General features: G+C 44.4%; 1 protein-coding gene across 4 annotated transcripts; it reads right to left on the bottom strand.

Annotated features, from left to right (window-relative positions):
* Positions 1–1,101: 1,101 nt before the first annotated feature.
* als2b (alsin Rho guanine nucleotide exchange factor ALS2 b) lies at positions 1,102–23,018 on the bottom strand. Of its 4 annotated transcripts, none has more exons than XM_018725629.2 (36): positions 22,660–23,018; positions 22,244–22,261; positions 21,539–21,664; positions 21,017–21,165; positions 19,917–20,911; positions 19,067–19,424; positions 17,399–17,567; positions 17,194–17,290; positions 16,928–17,005; positions 16,411–16,602; positions 16,137–16,308; positions 15,563–15,752; positions 15,348–15,413; positions 15,074–15,236; positions 14,677–14,808; positions 14,296–14,424; positions 14,107–14,130; positions 10,523–10,593; positions 10,282–10,348; positions 9,833–10,035; positions 9,611–9,676; positions 9,190–9,288; positions 8,949–9,113; positions 8,572–8,683; positions 8,403–8,480; positions 8,098–8,231; positions 7,711–7,875; positions 7,256–7,373; positions 6,896–7,053; positions 6,211–6,333; positions 5,836–6,012; positions 5,622–5,667; positions 5,127–5,188; positions 4,883–5,032; positions 4,483–4,579; positions 1,102–4,188 (listed from the first exon to the last, which is right to left on the bottom strand). In XM_018725629.2, exons 3-36 carry the CDS (start codon positions 21,559–21,561, stop codon positions 4,150–4,152), a joined length of 5,067 nt encoding a protein of 1,688 aa, XP_018581145.1. In that variant the 5' UTR covers positions 21,562–21,664; positions 22,244–22,261; positions 22,660–23,018; the 3' UTR covers positions 1,102–4,149. The 4 variants fall into 4 exon arrangements, with proteins under 4 accessions (XP_018581145.1, XP_018581173.1, XP_018581164.1 ...); XM_018725657.2 differs by having other exon boundaries at positions 6,896–7,020; XM_018725648.2 differs by lacking the exon at positions 14,107–14,130.
* Positions 23,019–24,211: the final 1,193 nt, after the last annotated feature.

The raw sequence follows: 24,211 nt of genomic DNA, 5'->3' as shown, positions 1-24,211 counted from the left end.
GGAAGAAACTGCGAGCATCTTATCACACATTTCAGATGTGTGTTCTGAGCTGTATGTTTGGAATGTTAAGATACCCGCGTTCCAGGTATAAATGTGTATGGGTGGAGTCATAGGTGAGGAAACAGCACCATGCTGGTGTGTTGTCGTACCTTACGTAACATGCGATTACTCTGTTCTTCATTAAGACATACCACTTAGGTCGACTACAAGAGTGTAATCACAGATAAACAAAAAAAAGACACAGCAATCATCAAATTACACACACACATTTTCAGAACCGCTTGTCCCATATGGGGTACATTTGTACAAAAAAATATTTGTGTCCTGGTATTAAAAAAAGTGTTTCATCGTTAACCCAGTGCTTTCAAAGCCTAAAGAAGAGTCAAATTCTCAACCATATCATGACAACAGAGAAGTCAACGCTCAGCACTTACCCCTCAATCCTTGTCCATAAGATGGCTCTGCTGACTTCCAGATTCCAATACAGCGGTGCAATTTAAGGTGACTTGTGTCCGATCATTCCCCTTTCAGCGTACGGCTTCTCCGCTATGTTGGTGCAGCATACGCTCAATTTTTACTATAAAACAGCCCTGAGGAAAGAGGACTGTAATCCCCTCTCTATCCCATTTAATCCTGCATGCGTTCCCTTCCCGGGAGCTGCTGGTTGTCCTGGTGCTGAAAGCTCCTTAACTCTTTCTGCCTTCAGATAACCCAGGCAGGAGAGGCTACAGAAAGCCTGACAGCACTGGTCTTAAAAATATTTCAGTTGACATGAGTGTCTCCTAACAACCCCAGGTCACCAAGACATGACTGCAACAAGAAAACAGTCACTTGGTTACTTTATGACTTCTGAGAATAATAAAATATTTCATTTTTACTTTGTTTTTGTACAGTAAAATGCTACAGAGAGGAAAACATTATCTACGTCTGCTTTCCATGACAGAGACTTGTTCTAAATCAATAATGGTGGTAGAGTAGTTAATTTAATCCTGAGATAGAAATCCAAGGCCATGTAATATTAGGGTATTTGGATGACTCTGGAACATACTATAATTTACCTTAATTTGAAAGGCTCCTATCTCTACCATGCAACGAGTACAAAGCAGAACTCATAATCCCTGCTTGATTCTCTCCCCATCCGGTAATGGGGCCTGATTTACGCCCGACTTTTTGAAACGCCATATTGAGCTCTCAATTGCAACTACAGATTATCTACAGCTCTCCATAGGGCATCGTTTGTGTGACTTAAATGTAGTTTCTTAATACAATCCAAGCACAAGCATCCAGCTTCATACAAATACATGTGCAAGAAATGCAATTTACCTATGACACATTTGGACAAAGAAGCAAAAATAAGCCACTAAAGGTTTTACGTAGCGTTTCATTTTATTGCTCTTTGTATTAGGAGAGTTTTAATGACTTCTTGTTTTAAACTTTTTTTTTTTTTTTAAAACAAGTTACTTCACTGGGATAACATGTTCTTGTCAGACAGACCAAATACACTCAGTTTACTTCCAAAGTAATGACTTGGAGGAGCAACATCTTACTGCAACAGAGGCAGAAAACTGTTGAGGTTCACCATGCAATATCCAAGGTGTAAACAGGTGTTTGGCAAATCATTGTTAATACTTTAGTAAATTCCAGGTAATACCAATGTTAGTACTGATACTACTAACAGCAGCATTAGTCAGGAGGAAGATTTAAGGCGGAAAGGAGACCTTTACCGTACCCCTGTGTTCCATTCATGGATTTAACTGGATGAATAACCTTCCTTAGAATAAATGTTTTCACTTTTATAAAAGGGGACGGAAAAACCATTATCTTGTAAGTGTGCCTAAAGTATTTTACCAAACTGTGAAATCAAGTACTTTGATCCTCAGCCTTTGCATCTTTTTTTTTCTGCTCTCCATTCATCTCTGTGCTTGTTTTTTTAACATTATTAATATTAAATTTCATGTTTTCGGATTGAATTTGAAGTACAAATTCTTTTTCCAAATTTACTTAATCTTTCACGTTCTCCGTGAAGTTATTCTGGCCGAAACAAATTGGGTAACACGAATAATTAAATTATTGTAAAACAACATAAGTCTTGAAATTGTAGTTTATCAACAGAATTGTGAATATCCCAAAAAAAAAAAAAAAAATCAAAACTTTAGTAACACTTAACAGATCAGTCCTAGTCTGCCCTTGGACACATAGTAAAATCCTCAGTAAAAGGCTAACTTCCAGCAACAGGTCTATGTGAACTTTTGCCAAAGCTCATAGGATTATCAATGCAATACAGTAAATTACAGTATATAATCCAGTGTTTGTTGTCTAACATCACGGTTCATTTTAGAACTTCCGAAGGAGCCAGTATATACTTTCTGGTGTCTGTCTGTGTACTGATAAACAAAAATGCTATTTTATTACCCAGTAAGACTTTCTCATCAGGTGTCTGTCAGAGCATTCAAGCTATATATTCGGTCATGTCTGGATAAACGCATTCAAGTATAAACCAAGCTCCTGTGTACACTGCTCTGACTATTTAACACTGATACGGAAAAGAAATATATATTAAAAAGTACAAACTTAGAATATATGAAAATTGACCAAAAACATCTGTTAACCACATTATTTGGAGAACAATGAAAAAGTATTCCACACTAAATGCGCTATGCTGTAATGTATGACCAATTAAAAATACTGTAATTTTGTGCCACTTTCAAGCATTTCTATTACATATTTCCAAACCAGTCCTCTACTCTGAATTGTAGTTATGTGTAAATTAAGAAATCATACTTAACCCTGTGTCTTTGCGTAATAACACAAATATACTATTTTCACCTGGAAATATATTACCGTGGTCTTTACCCTCGTGATGTAAACAAATCAATTAACCAGTGGTTCCCTTAACGATCAAAAATCTGGTTGAAATAAATATTCTAAGTGTTTTAGTTAAGTTTTCCAGCCATTGTAATTGCAAGGTGGGGGATTTTAAAAATCAATCAGCTAAAGTGACAAACTACTTGCAGCACTTCAAAAGGTCCAAACCTCTGAAGTAATCCAGTTAGAGGAGATAAAGAATCCAGATAAAGGAACTGGTTATCTTCAGCTCATCTAGACTAGATTCCCCAATACTCATCAGAAGATGTGGGTGAAAAATATCCACAATTTAAATCCTCATCGACAGTTGGTTTCCAGCTACTCTCCAAACCACTACCATTCTCTGTAAGCTTGAATCATTTAAGTTTTTTTAAACCTTACAAAAGACCTACAGCTTGTTTAGAAATCTTTCCTAACTACAAATTGTATTAGCAGAGCAGTTCCCTGCAATATGACAGCTTGTGCCCACATTAGCTGTCATTTTTTTTAACCTCTTGTAAAAACAACTTACCAGTGCAAATATGAATGGTGTGTTCTGGATTGCTGACAGAGCAGGAAAAACATGCTCTGTGCTGTAGAATAGTGCAGACAAAATAAAACTGAGGATGCGCACAGATTTCAACAAACCGTGTTCATGGCCGCAAAGAGTGGCATTTGGAAGGCTTAGTTTTAATGACCTCATCCCATGTTCCAGAAGGTTCAAGAAGAGACAAGTCCTTTTATCCACATGTGCAGAACATGATCATTGAAGGACTGTCCAAAGAAAACCCTCAGACAGTCTCACCAAAAACACTGCCATCATGTTTCTTCTGAAGATCCAAATCCAATCAGAACAGTTCTTGGACCAAACACACTTTAGGGCACATTCTGAATGTTACACAGCAAAATGATCTCCAAGGTGGCTGTAATGTGTTGCGCATGTCCTCACAGTATATCAAAACAATGAATACATTAAATAAAGACAAAACTGTCTCTCTTGCTTCAGGAGCAGGAATGGTAAAGTTCTGTTTCATAGGGCAGGTGAGTAACAGGGCGCCAAGGCTGAGAAGGGTTTGTCACCTTTAGAACTGGAGCAAAAAGATGACCTCTCAAATTGTGTGTCAATTCTTTCATCTGCATGGTGCACGTATGCAGTTAAGAGAGCTGTTTCTTATCTTTTGTGCTCTGCCAGATCTGTCAGTACAGTCCTGTGTCATCTGGCCGTCTGACCACCACCGTCACCTGGTTCTGCATCTGGAGTGATGGCACCGGTCACTCCAACACAACCACACCAACCTGCCCCACTTATGTGATCTTCTCATGCTGGATTTGGTAGTAGCAAGCCTAGCAGAAGAACGACAGGGAGGGAGATGAGATGTCCAACATCCATTGGACTAATGTCAGCAGATATCTGCATACTGAGTATACTTTTATTTAAATGTTTTATACTCATTTTAAAAGAATTTAGCACAGCAATATTTTACAATTTGAGAGAGAAGTACACAGATTTCATGAAAAAGTTTAAATAAACATGCTCATCTACTACATCTGTAGCAGTATATGTATTTGTGTGGCTGAGATCCTAATGACAGTGTGAACTTCTTGTCCAAATGAGAAACAGAACCCTCTCCCCCCCACCTTGAGTGTAGTGAACATGATTCCATGCTCTCCATGCTGCACACATGGGTCCATAAGATCCTCAATGAGGCTCACCTCTGAACCCAGGTTTCTAATTCTGTGGTGAACAAACATTCAGAAGTTCTACATGTCATCTCAAGACAGATCATAAGTTAACACCAAGCAAGCAACTAAGACAGTACTTGACTAAGAAACACAACACTGAGGTATTTTATCAAACAATCAAATAACCATTTATTATTCTGAGGACCTGTTAAATGAAGTAGGACAGCCATAACTAGATAGTATATTTAAAATATAATAATGATTTTGTTAATGACAAGCTCAGTACAAAAGTGTCAGTACCCTTGACCTGAGTGTTTGAATCTTGCATTGATCGGTGGAGTGAGACTCGACATACCGAGCACGTAGCACCACATACAGAAAGACAGGGAAAAGGTCATCCATGGACCACAGGAAGTCTTCCCTGAGGAGTGCCAGCACCTCCTGAGTGATTTCCTCAAAGGTCTGCTGAATCACCTGCAGCTTGTCAGCAGGTGTGAATGTTGTGCTGTGAATAGGAAGGAGTCTTGCTAAAGGACCTCTAGGAGGACAGGATGTGTTTGGACACCATGGTATTCCACACCTGATGCTTGTCGCAATACCTGATCTGTTGTAGTGTCTCCACTGCTGAGGCAAAGCAAGAGTCCTTTGTGCTGGACAGAACCTGGAGACCCAGAAGGGAGTGGGTTTAAATAACAGGCTGAACTAAATTAATTTGAAACTTCCCAAGTATGTAAGATTTTATGAGCATTTTAGATTGACTGTATGGAATTGCTTCCTTTGGATCCAAAGGTCACGGGTTCGATCCCCATCTCCGGCTGTAGTACCCTTGAGCAAGGTACTTACCCTAAATTGCTCCAGTAAAATTACCCAGCTGCATAAATGGGTAAATAATTGTAAATTTGTAGTAATTGTAAGCTTAACATTGTAAGTTGCTTTGGAGAAAAGCGTCAGCTAAATGAATAAATGTAAAATATACACATGCTAAAAATGTTTGTCAAAAATGTGCGATGACTCGGAGTAACATGAACTTTCGGATCTTATTGCTGAAACAAGTAGGCCAAAATGTCATGAGAAACTCAAGGAAGTCATTTTACCTGCTTCTTTTCACCAAGAACTGAGATGGATACAGGCCAGAACTTTCTGAAAAAGAAAGGGGGGAGAGCGGAAACCATAAAAGTTGTATATGTATATTGCACAATCCCTTTTGTATATGTGTGCTGCATGCTTCCTGTTACTGTGTGATTGTACAGTCCCCATGCCTCTTTTTCAGCACTAGCCCCACCCACTTTCAAGGCCTCGCTCACTCACTGCTGCACTCCCAGGAAAGCAAGCAGTGCCAGGTCAGGTTGCTTGTTGAGACGTAGCACGCACTCCCAGTATACATCTTCCTCACGTTCCTTCTCCAGAGCATAGAGAGTAAACAGGGGTGGGTAGAGGCGGGGCAACAGCACAGGAAGCAGCAGGGCAGAGCTGCTCACTATTCGCCTGCAATGGGGAGCATCAGTGTTAATACAGAGGCACTCACAATATAGCAGCATGTTCGCAATGTTACTGCAATAAAGCTGTTACTGAAAGGCATGTTTTCTGAGCTTTCTGTGTTCAGTATAGAACTGACTGGAATAAAAATTTTAAAAATACTATTTTAAAAACAATCGCCCACGGGCCAAGGTAAGAAACTCGTACCCTGGCTGTGGTGATTCTGGCTGTGGGCTTGCATTTGGAGAACTGAGAACTCTCTTTTCTGGGGCCTCAGAGCTGGGCTCTGGGATAATACCTCCCTCTTCCGGGAGATCTGGGAACAGGAACCTGGGACGCATGGAGATGTCATACTGTTCATGTTAGTAGACACCTTTTCATGAAACACTGAATCAACCATATTGCTCTGTAGGGCACCGGAAAGACCTGAAAAAACACAGACACACACACACACACACACACATCATCTCAAACCGCCTGTCCCATACGGGGTCGCGGGGAGCTGGAGCCTAACCCGGCAACACATGGCGAAAGGCTGGAGGGGGAGGGGACACACCCAGGATGGGACGCCAGTCTGGCGCAAGGCACCCCAAGCAGGACTCAAACCCCAGACCCGCCAGAGAGTAGGCCCAGGCCAAGCCCGCTGCACCACCGCACCCCCATTGACCTGAAAAAATCTGTACAATAAATCAACTACACTGCTGTATGAATGATTAACAAGTGACCTTACTTTGAACTTAATTAATAACTATGTTAAAAGATTTCACAAGCATGCACTCTCTATGCACACAATAGCAAAACCACGCACAAAAATGCAGAGAGTAAGGGAAGTAAAGATAAGGGCTGCTACATGACTTCTAGCACTTTTCTGCATTGCAATCCTATCCCACACCTGACCAGCTGGAAGATCCGGCTCAAGTAGGACTTGATCTCATTCACAGCCTGTTGCAGGAGGCGGCGGTTGGCTCCAACACCCACGTAGGTCATCCGGTACACAGCCACCAGGGTCTCCACTAACTGACCAAGGGGATGGAGGGGCGTGTCACAGGCCTGAGTGCAGGACAGGAAACAGGCACACAGCTGCTGTAGATGTCCGTACTTTGTCGGTTCCTATGCCTGTTTGTAGTACACCATTTCCCTTCGTCATTTTGGGACATTCTCTGAGATGTTCATGTAAAGTGAACATTTCTGACGTGTAAAGAGCTATGCATGTGACCAGAAGCTTTCCACCACAGCGTTACCATCAACCCACCTTGACGAGATAGCGGCGGATATTGTCGTATTTCTCCGCAGTGACAGGACCCACGTGCTGAGGAATAAACTCAAGACTCTCCAGAGTTTTGTTGTGGGAGCGGCTTAAGAGCTCAGGACTGCAAACAGAAGAACAGAACCAGAATTCGACTTCAGTGAGGGCCTTCAGGGAGTCACTGACACTTAAAAGAGACTTACATCACTGGTTCTGCATATGTACAAGGGAATCTACAAGGTGACGTTGCAGTTTCAGCATTTGTATGTTGCCGTGACAGTGTTATCAGAAATGTTTTTTAAAATCTGGTAGGTCCTGGATAGTGCATCTGTTTGTCCATCCAAAAATTAATTCCACAAACAGGTGCATAAACATTCAGAAATTTGCATGTTTGTGTATAGACAGTTGAGTAAGAGTCAGTGTCAAGATAAATGTATGCACACACACATACACCTGGATACCTGTCTCTGTGCTGCCTGCGGTTGGCTGTCAGGGTAACAGCAATGTTTTCCCAGGCCTTCCAATTCTCCCCCTGTCCTGGAGCCTTGCAGCCGAGGCGACTCCAACATTCCTCAAATACGGCTCGCCACTTCTCCTCTGGGCGCACAGCCAGGAGGCCCAGTTTGCTACAAAAAGAGATCCTAAGTTCATCACATCTTCATAATTTTTCTCTGTCAGAACTCAAAACAGATCTCTGTGAGAGTAACAGATATAAAGAGCAGCCACAGAACAGGAGTGGGAACAGAGATCAAAAGTAACAGGCCTGAGGGTTACCTGAACAATGAGTCCTTTGTTAAAATCACTTCCCTTCTTGCAATTTTTGCACCCCTCCCAAAATAAACACTCACACAGCCCTGTTCTTCTCCTTATCCGTTTCGTACAGGGTGGGCTTGTAGTAGGTCCCTGATACCTTCAGGCCTGTGCCCCAGACTCCACTGAAGGTTCCCTCAAAGAAGTCACCGTTAGGCATGGTGAGAGTGCCCTGAGCATTGGGGGTGAACATAAAACGGAAGTTAGACCGAGTAAGAAGGGAAGGCTCTTCAATACAATGACTACTGCTTATAGTCACTTGTGGACATGCTCTGTATGCTTTGCTGAACACCACAGCTGTGCTGCCCTTTGAGAATATGGAGAACACACTACCACAACTCACCTTCCCGTTAAGGGTCCAGTCCTCAGAGAACTCCCCCTCAAAAGCCGTGTCATCCTCAGACAGAAGAGTGCCTGTGCCCTGGCAGTGAAGGGGTCAAGTGTACAGAGCTGAGCGACACCATTTATCAATATCAAGAGGCCACCAGAGAGGTTGCAAGACGAAGACTCACCATCATCTTGTTGTTGGCAAAGGCGCCCTCATAGTAGAGGCCAAACTGGGTGACGATCACTCCATTGCCTTGGCGCATGTCATCCTGCCACATGCCCATGTACTTCTCTCCCCTGAGGAGATGCAGCAAGCAGAAAGTGTGTATGAGATAATGAAAATCTCAGTAAGGGCTTAAAATAATGGAGGGGAAATGACATACTGATAACTGATCTAGTGATAAAGATCTACAATACAACTCAGGTAAACTAAGCTACAATCAAGGGCAAACATTGGTTTGTCTTTATTTTGTTTGGGTGACATCTGAGGCCTTTCATCAACTGCTTTACCCATGGCTCAGAATACCATGGTTGGATCTGAGGGTATGGGGAAGTCCTCTACCTGGTGATGTCATCAAAGACCCCATAGCCAGTCTTCTTGTCTTGAATCCACTGTCCAATGAAAACACTTGGTGAAGAAGAGGTGAGCTTCCCGCTGCGTAGCATTCCATGGCCATGCCTTGCATTGTCCTGGAATGACCCCTCGTATACCTCGCCAGTGGCGTAACTGCATAGGAAAGCAGGGAGGGATAAGAACTCATGCTCACCCAGCTAAACACACACAAATACACAGACCCACACACCTGTATGTTCCGAATCCATGCATCTTCCCCTCCTTCCAATGGCCCTGGTAGTGGTCATCTTTATTCAGGGTCTTGTTGGGAACAACATATTCTCCATAACTGAACAAGGCCAAACACAGAGAAAAACACAAAGAGGGAAATGTCATGGTAGTCAGCATTTCTAAACTATGACATGCTAGCATGCAGCTACTTGTGTGATGAACATTGGTTTATAGGATGGAAAGAAACAAACTAACTGTACTTAAGAATCATGCGTCTGCATCTGTCTCTCTCTTTCTGCTAATGTAATGCACAAATAGTTTCTATGAGATGCATGTCGCTTTGGAGAAAAGGCGTCTGCTAAATAAATACATGTAAATGCAATGTAAATGTTTCAACAAACAAAAACAGTGATCAGGTGGACAAGTGCTATCTAACTGACCCATCCTCAAGTCCATTCTTGAAGGCTCCAATGTACGTCCTCCCATCTGGCCACTTGAGGATGCCCCTGGAAAGTGAAAGCAAAAACAGCTGTGCCTTCAAATTTTAACTCACCATGAAATTCTTTGTAGACTTAAGATGCTACTGTACATTTTTAAAGTGAGTTTAAATTAGTAGGTGCTAGTACAGAGTAATTACTTCTCCCCCAAATGTTCCCCCTCACCTGCCATGGGGCTTGCCTGCCACCCACCGTCCCTCGTAGGTGGCATCCTTCAGCCGACTGTCCTTGTAGAAGGTGTAAGTGGCCGTGCGAGAGATGGGAGGCTCAGGTCTCTGAATGGGACTCGAACCTGGGACTGTGCTCTCCTGGGCAGCCCCACTGAGTGCCTGGTCCACTGACTGGTTAATGGCACGCAACCACTTTGCCTAAGGATGCAGGTCAGAGTAGTGAGGGGTTAGCCTTCTTGTTCAGGGCATGGATTTGAAACCCAGCCCATGTTCTCGCCATGGTATCGACAGGAAACCTCACAAAAACTTTTCTTACATACAAATGCTGCACATCAAGGCTCGAGTTCTACCTGTCGTGCGTTGGGAGAACTTAGAGAGTTAAATTACAGAGTTATGCTATCCACACTGGCTTTCATGCAGGGGTGGTGGGTTGGGGATTAGTACCTTCTCCATGGGTGAGGATGCTAATAGAGTGAAACTCTCTTCAGGTGAAGTCACCTTCAGTCCATACCTAACAATAAGATGAGTGATTTATTAGACAAATAAAGCAAAAAATTAGTATATTCATTTACTGAAGATGCAATTCTTAATTATTACATAAGACCGGATGACTGACTGACTTGATTAAATAAAATGTAGTAATATGCTAATTGAGTTGACAAGTTTGTCAATCTGGCCAACTCACAGGCCAGTGTTCTCCTCAGAGACGGGCTCTACCCACAGCGTCGCCAGGGGAAACACATGGTGAGTGGAGAACTGAATGGGAGACAGAAGATAGTAGGTCATCACAGCCCTCAGCAACGTCCCCCAGTAAAGAGCAGAACGGGGCACCAGCAGACTCTTAAGCTCCCTCTTGTACAACTTAAAACACATTTTCCTGAATTACACAGTGTTAGCTTTAAGGGAGGTGCGGAATATAGTCACTTTGTTATTCCCCAAACCACATCCTTCAACATATGAAAACAAACTAACAACACTCTAAATAGGTGGTGTTGTATGAGCTGTTGACCTTAGAGTGGGGTGGAGATTAAACAAAGGAGTGCCTGATTACAGTACATTACCACTAACATTTTCAACATGGCCTGGAAAAGCCTGCAGGACTGACTAGAAAGCCATTTTATTGTTTACCTCAAATCCCTAGGTGCTGAATTTAATGTAGTACAATCTTGACACGTTACAAGTACATAGAATGTATGTCTTTCTGACTGAGCTATACCCACAACCAGTTAAATTAAATTAATGTACTTTTGCTGAGATGTACATCGCTTTGGACAAAAGAGTCTGCTAAATGAATAAATGTAAATGTAAAATGTAAATGTAAACTGAAGACCTGGGTTTGTGTTCTTTTGCCATAAGACCAGTTTCTCAGAGTGATCAAGTCACTCTACATAGGCCAGTGTTGCAAGAACTCAAAACTCTGCCCTGTGCCATGACCCGTTCTCCCTAGAGGAGCAGATGGTGACCCATTCTCTTTGCCAAGTTCCCCCAAGGTGAACAGCCTCGTTGCGACCAGTGGCCATCCTGCTGGCTGAGAGACCTAAAAGCCATGTGGTAAGGAAAGAGGCTGGTGAGAGCAAGGAGATGGGGGAAAGAGAAGCAGGGCTGTGTGCCATTCGCTGCACGTCATCCAGAAGAGCGGCTGTCAAAGGGAGATCAAAGAAGGAAATGCTTCTGGAAAACAACTGGAAAAAAACAAGATGAAAGACAGACAAAAAGAAGTAAAGACTGACTGTTTCAGGGCAGCCACAGGGGAGCCTTCCTGAAGTCTTATCTCAAGTCAAAGAAATTTCCAGCAGTGATAACCGAGTCAGAGGGTAACAGCAGCAGAGAAGCCACTGTAATGCTCATGAATGCAAATGAGAAGTACTTGAATTAATTCCAGTGTTATGTGTAGGGCACTTCAAAAGCTCACAGCTGCACTGCATACTGTAGTTAATCCCTGGACAATGTTGTTAATCTATAATTCCATCTGTACACGAAAGGCTATTGAAGTCAACGCTGAGCTCTGTGTACAGAACAGACGGCCACCGTGGCTAAATGCATACACTCCAACAGACCAACAAAACCTCTTCGTTCCCAAAGAAACCGGTCTATGAGAATGACAGGAGGGTGAAAAATTTCATCAGGCATGCGCAGTCACACACACAATCATACATGCATACACACATGCACGCACACAAACATGCTGTGACTCGCACACAAACACGCTGTGACTCGCACACAAACACGCATTTCATAGAATGAAGTAAACTGTACGCTACATAAAAGTGGGCAAACTAAGGGAACAAATACTCAAGTCCTTTTAAAAAAAATCCTTTCCACAAGTCATCCAAAACAAGGGGCATGAAAGGGGACAACTCTACAAGGAACGGTACTTTCTACTAAGACATTTTTAAATACAAATAGAACACAAAACACAAAAAGGAACTAAGAGGTGTAATTCGGAGCTGACAGAAACTACCAGTTCTTTTTTCTATGTCACAGAGACTTGCAGTAATAACCAAGGCTTCAAACATGGTGGTTGGGAAATAAGTACAAATATACCACAGGGGAAATGAAGCTTTTGCTTCTAGGGTATAGAAAAGAGGAGTCCAACTTTAACCTACAAGAGGCACTGGGTCTGTAGTGTTCCATGTGCCTTCATGTTCATTAATTAAAGTCAACATTTGGATAGAAAGACACAGAAGCTTGCAGATTGGAATAGTATGTTGACTGGATCACAGTCCAATCAGCAGTTAATATTTTTCCTTCAAAAGCCAGATGATATAGGTTACTATCACAGTAAAATAAAAATTAAGAGTTTGGGGACATGTCTATAACCTCTAGCTTTCAAAAGGGACAGCTGGACACCCCTGGTGTGGCGAGTATTCATTTGTCCCTTTCAGAGTAATTCACAAATAAAAGTGAAGAGCTCTGCCAGATACCTGCCAATTATCGCTGTGAGATTAAGGCCATTTATTTCTACAAAATAACTACAGGCTGTGTTAAACTGTGGCAACAATGGCCATACCTACAGTTGTCATCAGGACACAACCTTTTTATAATGGGGTCCTGTGCAACAAGGACCTGCAAAGCAGTCACTTCACTTCCATAATGAGTATTTTATTATGAACAAGTATCAAACTTTCAGACATTTTGGAACAGAGATACACATTTGTAGCCCAAGAGGTTTTTTGTCTCTCAATGGTGTCAACTGCAATTTTTAGGATAAAATCTAGTGCGTTAACCTTTACATTACCCTGAAAACAATGATTATAGCTTTCTGGCACTAGTAGTCATTAAATCAAGATCATCTACAATTAAACATTTGTGCCTGCATGCTTTGCAGAGTGAATGGCCCCTGGTAAACTGAAACACACAACTATGAGAACAGATAGATAACTCATATTTTTCATCTAGGAATTGATTATTTTCTTTCCATACAAAGCAGTGGTAATTCCATCACCTTACAATGGCAATCTGCCTAACAAGGTGATTTTACAGAACAAGTTAACCCTGTTACATGAGAAATGGACTTATTTCATATTTTGGACGAATTCATTCTAACAAAAATGAAGATGATGTGTTACACCTTATGTGACCCATGGACTCTGTGTTTCAGGACCATCCTCCACACGTCAGAATAGTTTTCTCTGTTGAGATCCTTAATGTCAGTGTTTTCAGTACAAATAAAAGGTATTAAAGAGTTACTAGATTGTTTAGGGTGCTGAGCATGACATGTAAAATTGTAAGTGCTAGTAAACACTGTCACGCTTAGAAAGACTACCATAAAAAAAAAAGTGCAACATGACGACAGGCAAGGACGTAAGGTGGCCTTGGTTGTTACCTGCCCAAGGTTACACGTCAACCCACACTACCAGGGACAGCACAGGGTCAAGGCTTGGCTTAGGAAGGTTTAGAAGGGCTGATGCTGCTGCAGTATGGGTAAAATGTCCAAATGGACCAGAATTGGACTGAGCTTGACTGCGTGTGGTAGTGTCGACTCTATCCATAATTTAAAAAAAAAACTGACACTCTCTCCCTCCCCTTGCTCTGAGATACAGTGATTACATGGGATCTCAATTTATTCATACACTCAACATATTGGTAAAAACTGGCCTACCATTCATTGCTCATGACGCATTCTTGCCCAGAAAGGAACATAATGACATGAAAGTCAAGCTGGAGAGACCCAGAAAAATACTGAGCCCTTCCGTCACCAAGCCAAGCCCTGGACCAACAAGAGATGCTGCACTAGGAGGCCAGGTCCTGGAACTACTGCATACTTACAATGTTCTTATAGGGTTGGACGCCCTGACAGAGCAAAGAACAGAAATCATGAACATGAAGCCATGACTGACAGAAGCATTAAGCCATACAACGCATCACCTCATAGTTCCTCAAGCTTCTTACAAATACTGTTTGCTGATCATGCCTGTTCTTAGAGGTGTGAAATCAGAATGCTTCCCTGCCCCTCACCTGTGCATGCACCAGAGCATCACTGAAGAGGATAAACCAGTTCACAGAGAATCTGCCAGCATTCTGCAGTGTCAAGGCCTTATTGCTACTCTCGCAGATCAGTCGGCGAGGTGGCTTTCGTAGGGAATCCTGGGAAAAGAGACAATAGGCAAGGAGATGCTGAGATATCTGATGACTCTACTATAGCCACTGCAATAAAAACTCCACTTCATACTGAAGACACTGCAGGGAACAAAAGGCAGTTAAAAATAATAACAGGAACTACAGATACAGAAACAAAATCATTTTGTCATTAAATATGATACCATTACAAACAAAGCTGAAAAAAACAATACGTAAGATGCACTGCTGTAAATCATATAAACTAAGACAGCTCCTCACAGTCATTTTTCCTGGGAAGCTCTTCCAGAAGTGAAATGTATACTCTGCCTCTTTCCTCTTCCTCTTGAGATGGAGGGCCAGTGTCTCATACTTGGAGCAGCTGTCCTGGAGCTTCTGATATTCCACAGTGCTCTGGAAACAGCGGGAACCAACTGTTTAACAAACTCATAGAAGGGAACTATTCCCTATCCCCAACTCGTTCAGGAGACCTCCTTCTCTATCCTCAACTGAAAGAGACCACATCCCAATTCCTGATTCACAGAGGAGATTCCTCCCCCATGCCTGACTCATATAGAATACTCCTTCCTCAGCCAGAGACTCCCCTCTCCAGTCCAGAAAATCACATGGCAGTACACTGAGTGCCAACCTGCAGACACACTAGTATGTTTATGCTCACCACCTCAAAGCAGGTGGCCAGCTTGAGCAGAAGCCGGCCATAGTCATGCAAATGTCGCACAGGCAGGGAGAAGAGTGAAACCAGGAGGTCGCTGGAAGGCGCATTCTCCTCGCCAGACTCCAGCAGCTGCTGAACACACTCCAGACTTTTCCCAAAGGCATCCCTGGAAGTGGCCGAGAGGGATGGAAGAAAGAAAGGTGAACACAAGAGCCTTGTCTTATCACAACCATGCAGATTTCAGAGCTCAAGTAATAGGGTAGCAAAAGTGACTCACTGCGATGGCTTCACCAGGGCCTGAAACCCTCCCATCACCAGGAGATTTCCCACTGATCCGCAATATCTGCAGAACAGGAGAAGGTTCTGGGATATTGCTTGAACCAACATTTGGAAGCCGATTCAAAGCTAAATCAACTTATTCCCCACTGCTATCTTCGGCCCAACCCTGATTCCCCAAATGCAGCTGGCTCTTATCTTGGGCAGTGTACTTGCTCTTTGTACGTGTCCAGGAAGATGGTGGCATGATCCAAGAGAACCAGGCCCTTGATGTCACGGCCGCAACGCAGGAAGGCTGTCAAGGAGGTTGCGTGCTGCCCAGTTAGATGGCACAGGCGGCTGAAGTTACTTGCAAGTGTTTGAAACAGCTGGGCAGTGGTCGAGCCCAATGTGGTGGACAGATTCTCTGCAGGTGAACATAGACTATGTTCATTATCAGAGTGAATAACACAAGAAATGCACCTCCTAGCTTAATTTATATTATTCAAAAATCTTAAAACCCATCAAAACAGTTAGAAAGATACAAAATGATCTGGGGTAACTGGGCACCATTCCAAGTGCAAAAATGGAGTTTGCTGCCAGATATTGGCATCTGACACCATGTAGTTACATGCCTCAAGGTTTACAAGAAACTCATGTATTAAAGTCATCACCGTTAACAAATGCTCGCTCTTGCCCACAGAGCTGTTCACCCCCAAGTAAAAGGATGGACCCCGAGGAACACCACCCTCCCCTTCCACCTCTACTGTCTGCCTCTTCCACCCCTCTGGAGCTTTTCAATGTCTCTCACCCAGGGCCAGCAGGGGGCGCAGTATCTGGCTCTTCAAACTACTCAGCTTGCAGTAGAATTTCCTCTCAGCAGCAGCCAGCTCATGCAAGCTGGCGATGAAACCCATCACATTGCGATCTGCCAATGCCAAGCAGCTCTGACCGCCAGCAAACACACTGCTCACATAGCCCAACTGTGAAAAGCGTAAGGGGGTGAAGAAACCATTACATGTAGCACATTGTAAAATAGCCAACAGCATTGCTAAGAAAAAAGTTTTTGTGATGGATGCACTCACATTCATGCAGAACGGCAAGAGCACAGGTTGCTGGGTGTAACCCCCACTGTCAGACTGAGGGGTCCCAGATGTCCCCTCCTTTATCTGGCGCCCACTATAGTAGAGGATAGGCTGGAAGCAGTCCCCATCTGCCAGGAGCACGGTGTGCTGCTGGCCCGCCGCCACATCCCACACACGGATTCCCTCCGACATCTACAGGGGGAAAACAATGGACAAACAGCACCGCAGTTAGACCAGGTATCACCACTGCAGCAAAGGAAACTGCTCACACATTATTCTTTACCGTAAATGTCTGACGCTACAAAAAGAAAGGTCTGCATAAAGTAAAACCGGTTCACACACATCCAGTTGAGAAATAAGATTACAAATGTAAGCTAAGTGAAAGGGATTCATTTGTGCTTCATCCTGGAGGAGGGAATGGTACAAGGCATGTTAATGTCTTAAGCTGAAGCCACTTAAAGAAGTAAAGAACCTGAGATGAATGATCTATAGGCCCCACCCCGGTGCTGTACAGTACCTTAGTCAGTCGGGGAATTGTGCTGGGAGAGTCCATGTGGCCCAGCTGCCCAGAGGTGTTGCAGCCCCAGGAGAAAACCTGTCATATATTAAACAGACACAGCCAATCGCTGTTTTAAAAGTGCTCCGTTAAGAGCCTAAGCTATACTGGAGTCTTTCAGTGTTATATTCACCGATTGACTGAGTAGAGTAGAACTCTTGAAATGTGAAACAGATTGTGAAGTTTTGCATTGTGTGTGTATTTTTTCAGAGCATACACAGGTATACCTGCGACTGCGCAGTCAAGGCCAAGGAATGATGAGCTCCTGCAGCCACCCTCACCACCTCCTTGTTGTTCAGGCTCTTGATACACAGTGGTTGCAGCCTATGGTTAAAAACAGGACTAAGCGCTGGACAGCAGTGGACAATAGTGTCAGCTCTAGTACACGGAGGCAGAGTCATAACAGCAGCCACAGAGGCATACGCAGCTCACCTGGGCAGAATATCACCGTGGCCCAACTGGCCCTCCTTGCCTCGGCCCCAGCTCCAAACCTCTGTGTGCAGGGAGGGAAGGTGCTCCTCAGATTCTGGGACGGCAGCAGGACTCAGGGCCACAGCTCGCACCCGAGGCCGGCCTACCTTACGCAGCAGCCGAGGGGACACTACAGAACCAGGAGAGAGAAAAATAAAAGGAATGTCATAGACAGCTAATATCTTTCAACACGTTTTACAACTACAAACAAAAAGAGTAATCAGCAAATTATTTTAAATGCATGTAGATTATTCTGTTTTCTCCCACAACTTTGCTGTAGATGTCGAAATGTTTTCTCTATGAGAAAACAAAGAAAGCTGAGCTGTTATTGTAACAATCTCACTTCCTTTATATATTTTTAAAAAAAAGTCCCGTCTTGCAATACTTAAGTAACACACAGAAAGAGACAGAGTATGTTCTGCTTTGGGCAGATCCAGAAAGGAAGGTAGAGACTCGGACACTAAAAGCCCAAACCAAGGCGCTGGCTCCTGTGAAATATCCCTCTTCCCTGCCAGGATCCATCTGTGGCAGGGCGAGAAGCGGCAGGTAGGGATTAGTTCTAGTCGAGATCACCGGGGTGACAGGCACAAGGGTAGATCGGGCCAAATTTCAACAAGGTAATGAACATTGTGGCCTCAGAGCATCTATTTCACTCTTTAAATGTCACGTGAATTGCATTTTTCCAAACTGGGTAAATACATGTAATGTTTATTCATTACTGGCAGCTCATTTCCCTTGAGGGCACAGGCATAAGTGGTCACATGAAACCAGTACACCGATTTGTTCTGAGCTGTTAAAGGTGGATTTTTTTTTTAGAGCCCTGATTTCTTCCTTCATGGCTGGAGTTCCCCCAACCAGGAGCTTTATAGAGGAAAGGCATTCCTCTTCTGCTGGTGGATTTAAATCCCTTTAACAACAAGCCTCATTGTGTAAGAGGTACTTTATCGACACAAATGCATGCTCAATCACTTAGGTACACACACACACACACACACACACACACACACACACACACACACAAATACATGCAAGCACACACAGAAGAATAACACAAAAACATGCAGGGAGTGAGGGCGATAATTATCACAGAGGATTTCACAATGATTTCCACATCCTCCCGAGACTGAGCCAAAAAAAAAAAAAAAAAAAATGATTTTGAATATATTTCTATGAAGTTGTCCCAAGTCTCATCCCCAAATGTGTTATAATTATATAGAACATTCTGTGCTTCTAAAAGACACACTGGAACTCAGCATCATATCACGTACAGTTTGGGAAGCACTCTAAAAATGGGTCCTCTAGTGTGGGTAAAAATTAATGGCTGGATATCACGAGATTAAACCGTCCCAACTAAAAATATGAAAACTCATGACACCTTTAGTTTTTTCCAAAGATGGGAAACAAAAATAAACTTTCACGAATGGAAGTACCCAAAGGATTTAATTTCCCTTCTCTACTTTAAGAACATTTTCTTCAGAAATTACTTCACAAGAATATGCTAACATACAAAGAAACCCAGACCCATTTATATGTGACACATGCAGATACAACAATCTCAGAGTGCTGCCTTCTTACAGCTCTTGTGAGCTCAGACCCCACTACAGTTTGGCTTCATCCCCATACCCGTACCCTGAGAGAGCAGCCCAGGCAGTGAGAGGCGGCGACTCAGGCCGTCAGCCTCGCCCTCGCGGATGTCCCCCAGGCTTGAACTTTTCTTCCCCTGCATGGAGTCTTCGAGACGAACACGTTCCTCCCGTGTCTCCTTCAGGGCCTCGCTGGACCCTGGGATGCAGCCCGCTGCCCCTGATGGGTAGTAGTAGCCCATGACCTTCCTCAGGGAGAGGGCCTCGTAAGTGGAGGCCATGCGTTCTCCTACAGCAGAGGCACAGGATGCCACCAGGCTGTTGAAGGTGGAGCCCACTGAGTTGACAGGCAGGGAGGTAGTGGAGGGCTCTGGTGGGCCAGCGTCAGCTGTATCACCTGTGGGCTGCAGGGCGTAAGAGTTTAGTTAGAAACACCAGATCCCAGCAGTCACGAGTGACTACTACTTAACCTAACTAAATGTGAATGCAAAATTTTAAAGTCCATTGCACTTATTGGTTTCAGCCTTTTTAAGTGGGCATTTTAAAGTAGTATTCAAATATATTGTTTGCCACTTTTCCTCAGGCACACTGCAAACGAATACACACACACACACACACACACACACACACACACATTTTCTGAACCGCTTGTCCCATACGGGGTCGCGGGAAACTGGAGCCCACCCGGCAACACAGGGCGTAAGGCCGGAGGGGGAGGGGACACACCCAAGACGGGACGCCAGTCCGTCGCAAGGCACCCCAAGCGGGACTCAAACCCCAGACCCACCGGAGAGCAGGATCCGGTCCAACCCACTGCGCTACCGCACCCCCCAGCAAATGAATACATCAACAACAAAATTTAAGAAGTGGCAGATGTACAAAACTGATTCACTCACCTGGTCACAGCGCACTGCCACGGAAGCTTTCCCAACATGCTCAGCCAGGCTATGGTCCGACAGCCTCTTCAGGTAGTCGTTGAGCGCTTGCTCATCAGGATAAGGGGAACTCTTACTCAGAGTCTCCACGCCCCCAGAGGATTTGCTGGAGTCTGTCAGAGGAAGAGCAGCAGCATCTGTCATAGGGGTTCTTGAAGATGTCTGGTCTTTTTCCTCTTCCTGAGTGTCCTTCTGGATCTGGTTTCCAGGAACGTTATCTGTGGGTTGGACCCCGTCAGGGGCCACAGTGAATTCCATGCTTGGGCACAGTCTGGAGAGGACAGGTTCCGAGGGGGAAGTTCTGAGTCTGGGAGTAGGGCTTGGCTGCTCCCTAGTCTCGGCCAGCTCCACACCCAGCGGGCAGTAGTGGCTGTCAGAGATGATTACATGGTCCTCCTTGTCAGTCATGGTGTAGAGAAGCTGGTGGCACTGGCCGCACTTGTCCGGGAGGGTGCGGCGGGCCTCCTGGGGAGCCAGGCAGCGCACCAGAGCCAGACTGTGGAAGGCTCCGCAGGCAACCTGCAGCACATACCTACCTGCCAGGTGCTCCACCTTCTGGGGCCTCCACACAGGGAAGACACTGGTGACCAGTCCTAGCTGGCAGCCACTGCCCCAGGCCCACACCTCGCGGCAATCCGACAGAGCCAGCGTGTGCTGCTCTCCACACGCCAACTCCAACACTCGAACAGGCTGCGAGGGGCTCGTCTCATGATCAACCATCTCCACAGGCCTGGGATCAGGCACCGTCGTGGCCCCTGACAGACCACACTGTCCGGATGCATTCTCACCCCACATGTGTACCACCCCACCCTCTGTCACTGCGCCACTGTGGAAGCTGCCTGCTGCCACAGAGACCACCCGCTGATCGCTGAGTGCCATCTCCAGTACAGGCACCGTGGTAGTGCCAGCCATGCCTGATTTCCAAGGCATTTCACCGAAGCTGTACACTTGGCTGCCTATGGAGACAAACAAGGGGCAAAATTCTGACATCTTAGTCAACAACAATATGCACATTTAGCCTGTCCATGATAAAATTAGAAAAAAAACAATACCACCCTCACCTTCAGCAAGCAGAATGCCATGCCGGGTCCCCAGGGAGGCCTGCAGCACAGGCCGAGACACAAGGACCCTCTCTGGGGTGATACTGCAAGAGTAGCCCTTCCATGAATGCAGCAGTCCTCGCTCTCCTGACCCATCCTCTTCCCCAGAGCTGGGACACACACACACCGGTTTAGATGAAAAATAAATATACCTGGTTGATTAAAACTTCTGCTACTCAAATAAAAATAACATCCATCATCAATAACTTTGTCAGATGCAGGGTCATGGTGGTCTGGAGCCTGTCCTCAAAGTATAGAGAACAGGAAACACCTTGAATGGGATGCCAGTATGCCATAGGGCTATCTCTCACAAATGCAAAATCCCACTGGCTCATTCACTCACACACTCGAAACAGTTCATTTGTTATGCAGAAATGCTGAATATAAGGCACTCATGTATCTGCCCATTATAACTGATAAACCATGGAAATAAGCATCAATGTAACCACAGGCATGGGGTGTCACATCATAACCCCTTCTTACCTGTTTGTCTGATTCTCCATCATTGCATCACTGTGGCTTCGGCATGTTTCTCCTCTGGGGGGGGCCCAGTGAACACCCAGCAGGTACACAGGGAGAGAGGTCTAGTGTAGGAGTTTCTACCGCTTCCTATAAATGGGGAAATCAGGGATAAGTAGCTGGTTCCTTCCTGACAAAGTGACTTTAATCTTGCTTCATTTTCCAAAAAAAAAAAAAACAGAAAAAAAAAGGTTTTTCAAAATGTTTCTAGAAAACTGTTGAAGCCCAAACTCCAAACATACAGTATCATTTCAATCATAGGATAATGTCTGCAAGTTGTATATAACAATACCCAGTACTGTAACAGGGAGGTACACTTAAAAAATGTTTACTAGAGTGTACATTATCAGTAGGTGCCATGTCATGTGGTTATGGCACAAACCATTTGCATGAGACACAGGTAATTTCTGAGAGCAAAAGGCAGGGACATGAACATAGGACTTAGTGACAGGACACATAACACAATTTCACCTGTCACCAAATATGCACACAGCTACACTTGTGTGACAACACCCTTGTCGAAGCTTGTGTAGCCCTGCCTGTGCTGTTGTCTCTAACTCAGAGCATGTGTTCTGAAATCACACGTAACTAGACAGATGATTTAAAAAAAAAAAAAAAAAAACAATAAATACAGGAGGAAATCCTAGCTAGTAGAAGACCACCACCAACCTGTTGATGGACGTGTCTCTGTCGTGTCCCCCGGTGTGACAGTCGGTGTCACAGAGAAGACCAAACACAAGTTATACACATCATCATGAAATGCAATCATAAATAAATGTAATCATAAAAACTAGGAAGAGAATAACAATGAATGAAACCAGTAACAGTACGAGACAAGATCCCTCCTCCCTGCCTGCTGCTGCAATCGTCCGTCGTTGACTCAACGACGTGAAATTGCTGACCAGCGGCAGTGCTGCATGTTCTCATTGTTGTGTAATTTGTTGTTTACTGGTGTATATGTATACATATATTATGTTCCGTCTTTGCAGGCAGGTAAAAAAAAAAAAAAAAAAAAGAAAAAAAAAAACACAATTGTTTCCTCGTCTGGAAGTAACACGGTGAGTGAGTCTGACGCTTACACTTACAGACACGGCTCCTTCATTCTTCGTGAACGTTCACGTGACACACACTCACACAGTTCCCCCCCCCAAACAGACTGGTGTGTGGACGGTGGCCCGAAGGATACAGTGTCGATAAAAGGCAAAGTACTATAGGAAAGTAGTGAGGCGCAGAAGCGAAAGCGCCTGAGCGCCCCGAAGTCCTCGTTCTACCGCGTCGCTGCAGCGAGACCGCGACCAACCCACGGCGTCCACCGAGGGTCAAACCAAACCGGACTGCGCACCGTAGCGGGACCATTATAGCTAGAAGAGAGATTGCGCGAAAAACGCGTTTTCGTTTTATAACCGATTGAAACTGATTCTATTTCCACTGTGAACGTAACTGACAGGCCCTTGTTGTTACCTCTTCGTGGCGCAGGCAGGCGTGTTACCATGGTGTTTTACCAACAGGTGTGTGTTACCTCATAGTGTCATGTCTTATTTTGTCCCTGAAATTAAGACACAACTAGACTCTAAAATAACAGTAATAAAATTGGAGCTGTATTTACCACACATGTCAAAAACCAACATCCGTATTCATTCGAAGACATGTCACATCACGTGCCACTGTCTTTTAGTGTATTGGGTTTATGAATGGTTTAACCACTGTAGTTTTGTTAATTGGTTTTACTGACAGCACAAGATCACAACAGAATACAGATAGATACAAACCACGCACACATTTTCAGAACCGCTTGTCCCATACGGGGTCGCGGGGAACCGGAGCCTACCCGGTAACACAGGGCGCAAGGCCGGAGGGGGAGGGGACACACCCAGGACGGGACGCCAATGTCTTGCAAATAACGTGAGGGCACAGGGTCAAAAGGTCACAATATATCACACTTTTTAAAAGCTTTAACAAAAAAATCAGATTTCTCCCCTACTGCTTTTTTGTTGAATCACAACCCAAATTCCTTTTTGAAGATGTTATAATTTTATTGCTAACAATTTTACTGCTGTGGGCTATGCAAGAAGTTCCTTCTGTAAACACGTGGACGACTGAAGGGTTTAAATTTCTCCCACAGGTTTAACCAGAATAGAAACCTGCAGTCCAGAAGTTAATCACTGTTCAAACAACAGCGTTTGCAGTGTTGAGATATCAGACTGGATGTGGATACAGTGAAAGGGAGGGAGAAAGAGAGAGGTGGAGCTGCTGTCTACCGTAGTAGCAACACCAGCTATGTGTGTCTGAGAGGGAGAGGGAGAACATAACGGGCAGACTGCAAAAAGCCTAAAGTTCCTTGGACTCTTTATGTCAAAGCAGCTGACATGGACCTGCGACACCTCACACCTGATCAAAAAGGGCCAACAAAGACTCTTCTTCCTCAGGAAGCTGAAACAGGCCCAGCTCCCACAGAAACTGCTGCTGAACTTTTACAGGACCACCATTGAGAGCATCCTGACCAACTGTGCCGTTGTGTGGTATGCCAACTGTACAGCTGCTGTGCGAAAGGATCTGCATCGCGTGGTGAAGGCGGCCCAGCGTGTCATCGGGATGGAGCTCCTCAGCTTGGACACTACCTATGCTAGCTGACTGAGG

This window comes from Scleropages formosus, chromosome 14, assembly GCF_900964775.1.
Source record: "Scleropages formosus chromosome 14, fSclFor1.1, whole genome shotgun sequence".
Lineage (NCBI taxonomy): Eukaryota > Metazoa > Chordata > Actinopteri > Osteoglossiformes > Osteoglossidae > Scleropages > Scleropages formosus.
Note: the sequence above shows the minus strand (reverse complement) of the source record. Positions and strands in the feature narration are given on the sequence as shown.

Excerpts from the sequence above, each read along its gene's own strand:
- als2b (XM_018725629.2), bottom strand. The coding sequence starts at position 21,561 with ATGATGGAGAATCAGACAAACAG. Across the intron at positions 10,349-10,522 it reads TCTGAGGAGAACACTGGCCT|GTATGGACTGAAGGTGACTT; the intron begins GTGAGTTGGCCA and ends TCTTATTGTTAG. Across the intron at positions 7,876-8,097 it reads AAGGAGAAGAACAGGGCTGT|CAAACTGGGCCTCCTGGCTG; the intron begins GTGAGTGTTTAT and ends CTCTTTTTGTAG.